General features: G+C 54.9%; 1 protein-coding gene and 1 pseudogene across 1 annotated transcript; one reads left to right on the top strand and one right to left on the bottom strand.

Moving 5' to 3' along the window:
• Positions 1-209: 209 nt before the first annotated feature.
• Positions 210-5,818, bottom strand: LOC131275824 (m-AAA protease-interacting protein 1, mitochondrial-like; annotated as a pseudogene).
• Positions 5,819-5,856: 38 nt separating this feature from the next.
• Positions 5,857-11,022, top strand: FAM83C (family with sequence similarity 83 member C). The gene is made up of 4 exons (XM_004456065.3): positions 5,857-6,381; positions 8,575-8,742; positions 8,919-9,043; positions 9,532-11,022. The coding sequence occupies exons 1-4, from the start codon at positions 5,857-5,859 to the stop codon at positions 10,964-10,966; spliced, it is 2,253 nt and encodes a 750-aa protein (XP_004456122.3). The 3' UTR covers positions 10,967-11,022.
• The last annotated feature ends 557 nt before the right edge of the window (positions 11,023-11,579 follow it).

Raw genomic sequence — 11,579 nt, 5'->3', positions numbered from 1 at the left:
GGGTGGCCTGGGCCCCAGAACTTACAACTAGTGCCTGCAGGGAGGTCTTGTGGAGGACAGCCCCTACCCTGTGTTACTGTAGTATGTGCAATTGGTGTCAGAAGCTGTTGGAAGTTGTAGAAGTTTTTCCAACTTACATGGGAGTGGGGGAGGAGTCAAATCAATTAAATAGAAAGACATTTAGCTCAGTAGGAAATTTTCTATAAATGTTAGATATTATTATTTGAGGCTGGTTTTGAGAACAAGGGCCTGGCTTTGGAGGGGAGGAGGTCTCTAATCTCCTGATTAGAATCCCTCTGGAATTCATAACTTGCACTAAGAAGTTTAGTTTCCACGTTCTGATCCCCCAACTTAACCTGGAATACACTGGCTCCACTTAAAGTTTCCCTGGGGGAGGCTGGCACTGGTTAGGTACTGAAAGCACATCAGGATGTGAACAAACTTCCTTTCTTTCTCATCATAGTAAATGGAGATGTCTCCTGTTAATGTATATATGCAGTTTCATCTTTGTCAGCAACAAGGGCATTTTTGTGGTTGTCAGGCACTGAAGTAACCTTTTTTTTGGACACATATCAAGGATTTTTTTTTTTTTGGTCTTTATTTTTTTTAGAAGTAACCTTTTCTTTCAATACATGTAGCACCTCTTTGGTCACATGTTCTTCCAATAGATCAAACTTAACACTGTGACAACAACTTAGATACATAATCTCCTGAGACCAAAGATTGGGGGGACCAGTGGGGTATAAGAGATTTCTGAGAGGAGAACCAAGAAGGAAGGGAGAGCTCATGCCAACTGGTCTTGATGCCCAGGAAAGCTAGAGTTTATCAGCCATGGGGTGAAGTGGGAGGAAAGGGAGCTGGCAGGTTTGTGCACAGAGAACAGGACAGTCACAGTGTTGGGGCTCCTCTCTTGGGAGCAACCCTTCTGTACTTGTTACTTGCTTCTGCCCACTTCTAGCCTCCTTGCTGTGTCCCACCATGCTTTACCACCCTATTTGGGTAGGGGGATGGCCTTAAAGGAGGAGTGGGCCACACCTCAGAGCACTGGCCATGATTCTCTACCCTCTCTCCCCTACCCCAGTTTTAACCACTGATAGCAAGTTTTCTGTGGCATCCAGAGAAGTTCCCTTGACCATGCTGGAGGGTCTTGGGCCCAGACTCTGCGCTGATTAGGGACCCCTCTCTCCTGAGTAAGTGCAGAAGAAGACAACATCCTAGAGATCCTGGCCAGGGAATTTCCAGGAAGGCTGTCTTTCTACAGACCTCTAATGTCAAAAAGTGAGAGAATACAAACGTTAGTGCTAGAAGGAACTTGGAAACCTCCAACCTTGCCCTGAGCCCAGGGCTGAGGCCCCAAAAGGGACTCTCAAGATTTCACAAACAGGAACCAGATGGAGACCTCTGCTGGCTTGCTTTAATCTTTTCCCAAGGCCAGGGACTGTGTTAATCTCCCAGGTCACTTGCCACAGGGCTGTATCTAAATTAGGGAGTGGGGGGTAGGGGGAGAGGTGACACAATTCTGCTGAGGTTCCAGAATGGGTCATAACTGTAAACCCGAAGCACTTGGTTTATACCTTGACTTAATTCATGACATAATTATTTATGAGTCTGCCTTCCCCACTAAACTATGAGTTCCTCCAGGGCAGGGACTCATCTTTGGGACCAGAGAGCTAGCTAGTATAAGTTGGCATGAAATAGATGTTGGATAGATTGGATGGCCAGAGGGAAGGGGGCATGGCATAGGATTGCATAAAGATAGGTGGACAGATGAGTAATGTTATGAGTTTAAGGGGTCAGTAAATATTTCTTTCATCCCCTCTGACCCCTCTGAATTTCCAGAGCAAGTTGAGAAATAAGGCACAGGAGACAGGTGGACATCAAAATGGTGACTTTACTAGTATTTCTGATAAAGCTGTGTGGTAAACATAGCTTTAGCTCTGTAGCCAAATGGGTTTGCTGCTATTTTCCCAACATGAAACACCCCCCACACATACCTGCCAGTACACCAAGGAAGGGCATCCCTCTCCCTCGCAGGCTTCCTACAATCTTACCATGTAGATGAATGGTGAAGAATGTGCTGCTTTTGCCAGTGGCAGAACCAGGAAAGAAATCTAGAAAGAACTGAACTAAGCCCAGGTCCTTCCCTCCTCCCATGGGGAGAAGAGGCAGTCAGGCGGCACAAAGGGCGTATTCCTCTCACGTTTCCCTCCTGGAGAATGGAGTGGCAACGTCTCTGAGGGTGTTTTGGGAAGGCTAGTGCTTTGAGCCACTTTCTCCTTGGGGGCTGCTTCCTAAAATACCATTCTAGGACTCTTCCAACCTATGTGCCATCATTTCGACAGTAAGTGCCTTCGCTACCCATTTTGTGGTGTGGGTCCAGACTGCCTTCTCAACAGCCCCTTTCCCTGCACCCCAGCCCCCACCTTCCTTCAGTGGGCATGTCTTTGCCCCTCTATTGCAGCCTGAAATGCTCAGCTTGCCATTGCACATGTCTTGAAAGCCCCAGTTCAAACCAGCCTCTGGAATCTTCACCACTTGTCCCTTTGGTTTTCTGGCTCTTGGGTCACTTTTCTCTGATTCATATATTGGGGCACACTCTGGCTCCCCTACTAGTCCTGCCTACTCCTCTGCAGGAATCCCATCTTTGCTGACCCAGAGGTACTAAGTTAAAGATAGGGGGCAGTGTTGGAATGGGAGCAGCCTGCAATTGGAGGGCTGCAGCCCAGCCTCAGCTCCCACCACTCCCACAGCTGCCTGCCTAGGCGCCACCTGGCCTATCAGAGTATGGATGAGGCTAAGTGACCTCCAGTTTGGCAGAGCCATGCCAGGCAGGTGACTGACACACCTCCTGGACAGGAAAATATTTTCTTTCCTCAATACCAGTTATTAAGGGGCCTGCACCCAGCACCCTGCAGCTAAGGACTGGCTTAGGTCTCTCTACGTGGCTCCCCGTCACTCTGGACCACCACCTCTAGGCCTGTGACCCTCTCACTGCCCTCTTACCCAATCAGCCCATAGGGAGCGGCAGCCAGCCCCACAGCCCTGGGCATCCATTTGATTTACATGCTATTATTACCGGGATATCTGGTATCCCCTCTCAGCTGAGCTCCCACCATACACAACCCAGCACCACAATCCAGAGTTAGGGTCAAGAAGTCCTTTCATCCCTTCCCACTTGTGCACAAAAATAGATCACACAGACAGGCACACATGGGTACATATACACAGGCATGCAGCTAGATTCTTAAAGGTAGCCCAAGCAGGCACACATACGTCACAGAGAGACCATGTGCATGGGTATAGGTATAGTTTTACATATATATATGTATGTATATATGTTTAGTTGAGCTGTATTAAATTGCCAATAATCAACAGTAGTCTATTTCCTTGCAATGATGGAATCTAATACAAGCATAGGTATGGAAGGAAGTACACAAAAACACAGATCCCAAAATATAGACCATCAAGTAGACATAGACACTGAGGGATAAACACAGGAACTCAGCATCACTGAAACATGCCTGCCTGCCCTTGCCAGGAACAATTCACTGATCCATATAAAAGGCCCTGGCTCTCCTCTTCAAAAAAAATCTGGAGATAAGGCCCTGATGAGGTCCCTGCACCTCGCCCCCCACAGCTCATTATCCTCCCATGAGTCTGGCTTTGCTTACTCAACCCCTGCCCCTCACACAGCCTCCTCACCCCCAGTGAAGGGTCTCCTTGGAGCTCCAGGGTGCTCTAATTTTGCCACATCCCCTGGGATGGGATGGGATGGCCCAGCATTACAGTTCTCAGCCTAGAGCTGCCCCCTGCCTCACTGGGCCCCTCACTTGTAGGCTCCTCAAATACACCGTCCCAGCCCTACTTATCTTGCCCAACTCAACACAAGGAGCCCCTAAGCCCATGTAGGCATGTTGTTGCCCACCTCCTCCATGTGTTGGGACATGCCAGGGTCCAGGGACACAAGAACCAGGCAGTTCCTGGAGCCTACATGCAGGACACAGGCCAGACAAGGTCAAGTGCAATCAGTACTAAACAGGTGGTTGCTGAGGTTGTGAGACATGGCTTTAGGGCTCCTGCTCTCCCAGCCAAATTGGACCTCATCCCTCATATGAAGATGGAGCCTCAAGCTGGCATGGTGCACTGTTGCGACCATTTCTGCCCAGCCTGCCTATCCAACCGCAGCTGCCATCTTCTGACCCTCTTTTCCAGAGCAAAGCCTTTCTCCCATGCTCCTGAGGACAGACAAGACATGCCTTGGAAATTTGGTCCTCATTGGGGCAGAGATGAGCAACCTGCCTGCCGCCCATGCCTCCTGACCTTGCAATGTATCCTCCCATCCTCTGGAACAACTTTCTGCATTCCAACCATTTATTTAGCTCCTGAGGAAGGGAGAAAGGCAACTCCAGAGTTGAGGATGCATGAAACCCAGGCATCTGGAGCAGCACTCCCTCAGCCCACTCCCTCCAGTGCACTGGGCACTCATTGAAAAGGCAGACTCCAGAAGCCTACCCCCAGCCTTCTGGGTCAGCATCTTGGGGGATGGTGGTAGGGGTAGAGCCTGGGGATCGGAATCTTTTTTTTTTTTTAAGATTTATTATTCATTTATTCCTCCCCTCCCCCCTCATTGTTTGCACTCACTGTCTGCTGACTATGTCCATTTGTTGTGTGCTCTCTGTCTGCTCGTCTTCTCTTTAGGAGGTACTGGGAACCAAACCTGGAACCTCTCATGTGGGAGAGTGGCACTCAATCACTTGAGCCACCTCAGCTTCCTGGGATCTGCATCTTGACAATAGTTGGGCCATACTTTTATTTTCTTTCCTCCTGAGCTGGCTCCCTCATCTGTTTGCTTGTTGTTTTTCTCATTGTTGGCTTGTTGTCTGCTTGTTTTGTTTTTGCTCGTTGTCTGCTGATTGTTTTCTTTAGGAGACACTGGAAACCTAACCTAAGACCTCCTGTGTGGGAGGCGGGTGTTCAACTGCTTGAGCCACATCTGCTCCCATCTTGGGCCATTCTTGGGGACTAAGGTGTAAGCCCACTACTCTGGGCCCCGGGAGAAAGGACTTAGAGCCGGGGATGGGGGTGGGGGTGGGCCCGGGGGCCATGAGAGTCACAGTTACAGAGGTGTTGAGGAGCAGCAGGGCGATTGTAGGAGCAAGGAAGAGGCCCAGAGGGGTACATCCTTGGCGGTTCCACATGAGGCTCCAGTCAGCACTTATTTGGTGCTGGTGTGCAGGGTGTGTAGAGGTGTGCAGCGTTATGTGGCACGTTTTGGGGTGATGGCCAGTTTCATTCAGTCACGGGAGTATTCAGGTCAGTTTGTGGGAGTCCGCATGTGCCAGCGTGCACTGTCTCTGTGTGTCTGTCAGCTGTCAGTATGTCAGGATGTAAGTTGGCATGCCTGCTTGTGTGTGCATGTCTTTATCTTGGTGCCTTGAGTCTTTCAGACGTGTGTGTGTGTGTGTGTCCCTGAGCAGACCTGGGCCCCTCTGGACCTTAATCCAATCTCCACAGGGACCCTGGGAGGTGGGGGTAGGAGGGTTCTTGCTAGGAGCCTGGTGGGCTGGGGCAGGAGAGGCTGGGGGGGCGGGCTGTACACAAAGGCCTGGCACAGCCCTGGGCGGGCAAGTCCCAACAGTGGGCAGACAGGTGGGGCAGACCCAACAGGTTCCAGAGGCCAGGGGCAATGGGGTGGGGCCTGGTCTGACTTTGGGTGGCAGCAGGCTGGGGGCTGTGCCACACACCTGGGGCGGGCCAGCGGGCAGGAGGCAGGGCTGCGGTCTTCCGCCTGCCGCAGCCAGCCTGGGGCACAGACCATGGCGGCTATGGGCGGGTGAGGGCAGCCAGGGGGGCAGGATGTTTGGAGGGCTAGGGTCTGGGGGTCTGGGAAGCCCGGGAACCCAGGGCATGGCGGGACCCCTGCGGGGCCGGGTGGAGGAGCTGAAGCAGCCCTGGTGGCGGGAGACCTCGCCCCTGGTCCTGCGGCACAGCGAGGCCGCCCGGCTGGCGGCGGATGCCCTGCTGGAGTCGGGGGAGGCGGCCTACCTGCGGGTCATCTCCGAGGAGCGGGAGCTGCCCTTCCTGAGCGCCCTGGACATGGACTACATGAGGAGCCATGTGTGCAGGGGCCCCGAGCTCAGCGAGGCCCAGGAGGGACCAGAGCCCGCCGGGCCTGAACACCTCAGCCTGCTCTCCGAGGTCACTTCGGGCACTTACTTCCCAATGGCCTCTGACACCGACCCCCCTGACCTGGACCTGGGCTGGCCAGAGGTCCCGCAGGCCACAGGCTTCAGCCCCACCCAGGCTGTGGTCCACTTCCAGCGGGACAAGGCCAAGAACATCAAGGACCTGCTGCGTTTCCTCTTCAGCCAGGCCCGCACGGTAAGGGCCTCATGTCTCCAGACATTTGTGCCATGGATGTGGAAACTGAGGCCCAGGGAGGGAAAGGGAACAGCCCAAGGCCACACAGCAATTTTAGGGCAGAATTGGGACTAGAACCTCTGGCTCCTACTAGATCACAAGCTTCTAGAGGGTGTGTGTGTGTTTGACCCTCCAGAAAATAATGCATAAATACAGACCAGGGGATGGGCCTCAGGGACTCCACAAACCCCCTGAAAATGCATGCGTATTGCAGGAGGGGTCCTCTCTGCATCTTTCTTGGGGGAGTCCATGGCCTTCATCGGATTCTCAAAAATTTGTGACCCCAAACTAAGCAGCCCAACTTTGGAGAACATCTGAGCCATCCCTTGACTAACAGAGGAGGATGAGGCCAGAGAGGGGCTGGGACTTGCCCAGGGAGGTCCAGCCAGTTGCTGAGTAGAGTTCAAGGTTCAGAGAGAAGAGAGGGGCTGCTGACCTGGCCCTGCTTCCTGGCCGGCACCCCCAGCAGCCCCTTGTGCACTATACCTCCCGCTGGGGCTGGAGCAGGGGAGGAGGCACCACGCACAGCCCTTGGCATGCCCTTGAGGGCTGGGCTGTTAGCTCTGCACTGGCAGGGAAAGAGGAGTGGAGGCTGCTGGGCGCAGGGAAGGGGAGTGGGGGGCTCAGAAGGAAAAAAAAAAAAGGAGGGTCGGAAGCTTGATGTCTCCAGGTAGGCATGGTCAGTTCCTGGGAAGGTGCCAGTGACATACAAACTTCACAGCTGGAGCCCAGACCTCTGTGACTCAGGAAACGGGGATGGATAAGCTGACCCCTTAGGATTTGAGGTAGGGTTAGACTCAGTGCCACTGCTTGGGATGGAGCTGAGAAGACTCCTCCTGAGAAATCTGGAGCCAGGGTGCCAGGGTCCCACTGATATCTTTGCCAGAGCCTCCCTGTGCCCCAGGCAAGGGAGGACCAGGCCTGATTGGCATCAGGAATGGGGTTATTAGTGAGGCGGTTGTCGTCACCCCTGCTCCTTTGATCTTTCCTGCCTGCCTATCCTCAGGTCCCCACCCGTGGCTTGGCCTGTGCCATGGATCTCAGGCACCCCCAGTGCCTTGTCTCCTCACCCCCATCTGCACCCCTCCAGCCCTTGGCCAGTCCCTTGCAGAGCATGTCCCCTGCCTGTGTTCCAGTGTCCTCATTTGTTAGGAAGGCAACGGGAAAGGGACATTTATTGAGCTTCTAATGTGTGTGGTGCATCTCCTCATTTGATTCCCCATAACTCTGCGATGGAGCTACCATTAATTCATTTCACAGATGAGGAAGTGTTGGTTCCCAGAGGTTAGCGACTCGCCCAAGGCCATATCACCAGGAGCAGCAGAGATGGCATTCGAGTCAGTTCCAGCTGTCTCCAGAGCTGGAGGGCTTTGCTCTGCCTCTCCCAATGCTCAGCCCAGCTGCGAGGGGACATTCTCACAGCAGATAACGCCGTGGGAAGAAGTGGCAGCTGGGGTCTTGGGGGTGCTGGGGTTTTTCTTGGCCTGTCTGCGGCAGCCTGGATACAAAAGGGCCACCACAAGTCCCAGTCCCTAAGCAAAAAACTAGGTTTCGCTTGCTGTGGGTGGAAGTGAGGGGATCCATGAGTGTTAGCGGTCACACCAGACCTCTGCAGCCTCGCAGGGAAATTTGAGGCAGGGCTGGCAAAGGGCACTGAGGACCCCAGTCATAGCTCTGCCTTTGAGAGGGGAGCCTCAGGCAAACAAATCCTGGGCCAGAGCTAGGGCTAGAACTAGTGGGGAGATACGAAGAGCCAGACAGGGAGCCAGGGGGTCTGGCTTCTGCTGTTGACTCCTTCCCTGCTATGGACCTCAGTGTTTCCCACTTGTCAAGTGGGCCTTCAGACTAGTGCAGCTCACCCGCAGACATCTTTGAGAATCGATGACAGATAAATACTCTGTTCCTCAGAAAAATGCACACAAGAACCTTCGAACAACTTCTAGAGTTCAAGACAATCAAAACTCGCTGTACCCAGTTAAGACCCCTTTGGCTAGGTCATTGCTACAGGCCCTTCCTGTTCAGATGTGCTCACAGGCTCTGGCCTCCTGATTTTAGTCCAGGTCCTTTTCCTGGGCCCTCAGCCCCTGCCCTGGGCCGGGCTGGATGTGGGCAGTACCCCGGGCAGGGCTGAGCTCCCCTCTCCCCTTCCCCCAGGTTGTGGCTGTGGCAATGGACATATTCACCGACATGGAGCTTCTGTGTGACCTCATGGAGGCCTCAAGCCGGCGTGGTGTCCCTGTCTACCTGCTTCTGGCCCAGGAGCACGTGAGGCACTTCCTGGAGATGTGCTACAAGATGGACCTCAATGGGGGGCACCTGCCGGTCAGTGAGGGGCGGGAGCAGGAACCAGAGGTGGGGAGGCTGGAGAGGACAGTCAGCTGGGTGGTCACTGGGGGTAAGGACCAGGTTCTCTTCGCTGGTTTGTATCGGAGACCCCATGGGGCATAGAAAAGGCCTGAGCCCTACTCTCTTACCCCCAACCTCCCTCCTTGGCTCAGAACATGCGTGTGCGGAGCATCTGTGGGGATACCTACTGTAGCAAGGCCGGCCGCCGCTTCACTGGGCAGGCCCTGGAGAAGTTCGTCATCATTGACTGTGAGCAGGTGGTGGCGGGCAGCTACAGGTGAGCAAATGGCATGAAAGGAGGGGGCCTTGGGTTGGGCCGGGGGTGACAGGGGCATCTCAGATTTGGCCACCTTGAACTTTCCTTTATTCACCCATGCCTTCCAACATGTTCTGAGAGCCACTCCTATGTTCCCGGCATTGAGCGGGGCTCGGGGCTGGGGTGGGGAGTAAGATGGCCCAGGCTGTGCCCTCAAGGCGCTTACTCTGGTGGAAGGATTGCTTTAATGCCCTTGGCATAGGAACTTACCATTGCACAGCAGAATCAGAAGGTCTTCAGGGAACTTCACCCCTAGTCCATTTTACAGATGGGAAAACTGAGGCCCTGAGATGGGCAGTCACTTACCCAAGTCCATTCAGTAGGGCTAGGTCTAGCCCAGACTCCTTCACCGTGGACCAGTTTCCTGGTATGCTCCCCTGGTTGTGACTCCTGCCCGGCCTGGGCCTGCCCTTGCCTCCTCACCCTGACCTTGACCCTCTGCCCCCCAGCTTCACGTGGCTTTGCAGCCAGGCCCACACTAGCATGGTGCTACAGCTGAGGGGCCGCATCGTGGAAGACTTTGACCGGGAGTTCCGCTGCCTGTATGCTGACTCACGGCCCGTGGAGGGCTTCTGTGGTGGCGAGGATCCACTGTCTCCCCGGGCACCGTGCCCTCCCCCTGTGGCCCCAGCCTTCAGGCCTGGCATCCCCAGCCCCACGTCCTCCTCGCCCTCCAGCACCAGCCGCAGCAGCGTCAAATGCTCGCCTCTCATGGGTCATTCCTCCTACCTCACTCCTCCAGGAACTGGTGGCTGCAGTGACAGGGGTCTGGGGTCCTCATCTGTGAGCCCTGCCCGCCGTGAGGCCAGTGGCCAGCGCTCCCTGCAACGCCAGTTGTCAGACCCTAACCACGGCTCCCCACCTGGGCCCTACAGGGCCAACCTGGGCAAGCTGGGGGCGTCCCCCTGGTCCCAGTCCTCCCCTGCCCTCAACCACAATAGTACCAGCCCCCTGGCAGTGGGGTCACCTCTGCTTCCCCGCTCACGCCCCCACCTCCCCATCACCCGAGGTGGTACAGTTCTGCCCCAGCTCCCGGAGAATGGGGTCCTGGGAAGCCAGGAGCCCAGTCCGTCACGAGTTCGCCGGGTACCTGGCATAGCCCTGGAGACAGTGGAGGAGAGAAGAGCATCTCAGAGCCAGAGCCACGGCCAGCTGGACCTCCTGGTTGCCTTCCCCAGAGCCCGCGAAGTGGGAGGCCTTGACTCTGGGGTTTCCCCCAACTCAAGCTCCCTTTGGCCTGGTGAGCAGGCTGCAGAGGACAGAAAACTGTCCCCAAGCCAGAGCTACAGCCAGCTCGACCTCCTGTCCTGGGCTCAGGGTGCCAGGGGCACCCCTGGGTCAGCCTCCTCCAGAACTCGTGATTGGGTCCCAGAGGACAGGAGGCTGTCCTCAGGCCATAGCCACAGCCAGTTGGACCTCCTGGTGCTGTGCCCCAAGGCCCTGGGCTCCAGGGTGCCCCCCGAGGCCAGCTCCCCAGCCAGGCCTGGCAAGCACGGACTGGACGAGCAGCGGCAGATCCAGGGCCACAGCCAGCTGGACCTTGCCACAAAGTTTGGCTCATTCCGGGATGAGGGGCCTGGGCCCAATGGTCTCCTGGGCCCAAGCCCTGCTTGCAAGGCTGGGGTGGGGTCTGGGGATGAGAAGCGGATGACTTTGGGCCACAGCAAGCTGGACCTCATCACCAAGTATCACCAACTGCAGGATGCCAGGCAGAGGTCGAAGCCTGGCCTTCTTGGGGGTCCCACAGGTAGCCATCGCAATGGTGGCAGCAATGACCTGTATGGGGATGAGAAGCGGCTGACCCTGGGCCATAGCAAACTGGACCTTATCACCAAGTACAACAAGTCCAAGTTCAAGCTGCTCCGAAGCCGCTTTGAGTCCTAGTACCACTCTTAACAGTGACAGGTCCCTCTTCCCATCCACCGAGATTCTGGCCTCTGGGGTGGGAGGTTGGGGAAGGGACTGCATGGGGAGGGGAGGGTGTCTAGGAGCCCACGTCAGACCTCTCTGGGCTTAAGAGTCTTGCTCACTTACCACACACACACACACACACACATACACACACAGACGGGGAATGGAACCCGCAGTTACTGAGCACCTATCATGTGCCACTGTGTTGGGTACTTGACACCCGTTACCCCTTCTCATCCTTCATCCTCACAACATCCTACAAGGTGGGTCTCTGTAGGTATAATAATTACAGGCCAATAGGCATTATCCTCCCTGTGTTATAACTGTGGAAGCTGAGGCCCAGCTGAGGCTTGCTTGGAATGAGATCTAAGCAAGTAGCAGAGGAGAGGCCCAAACTTGTGTCTCTGTGACTCTAGAAATTATGTGTTTTGCACAAACATGATACCCACAGTTCACATGTCCCCATGCACACAAAATACATCTCAGAGATGTCTCAGGTGCCTGTACAATAGACAGCACACTGACAGGGTACACACCCATAAACAGCACACCTAGAGATGCACACAGTCAATAAGCACACACAGAT

This window comes from Dasypus novemcinctus, chromosome 24 (assembly GCF_030445035.2).
Source record: "Dasypus novemcinctus isolate mDasNov1 chromosome 24, mDasNov1.1.hap2, whole genome shotgun sequence".
NCBI lineage: Eukaryota > Metazoa > Chordata > Mammalia > Cingulata > Dasypodidae > Dasypus > Dasypus novemcinctus.
The sequence above is the reverse complement of the archived record's forward strand: the minus strand, read 5'-3'. Positions and strand labels throughout refer to the sequence as shown.

What these genes read in the sequence shown, in the direction of transcription:
- FAM83C (XM_004456065.3), top strand. Translation starts at nt 5,857, where the DNA reads ATGTTTGGAGGGCTAGGGTCTGGGGGTCTGGGAAGCCCGGGAACCCAG. An exon ending in TCTTCAGCCAGGCCCGCACG is followed by an intron (nt 6,382 to 8,574) that starts GTAAGGGCCTCA and finishes CCCTTCCCCCAG; the next exon opens with GTTGTGGCTGTGGCAATGGA. An exon ending in TCAATGGGGGGCACCTGCCG is followed by an intron (nt 8,743 to 8,918) that starts GTCAGTGAGGGG and finishes TCCTTGGCTCAG; the next exon opens with AACATGCGTGTGCGGAGCAT.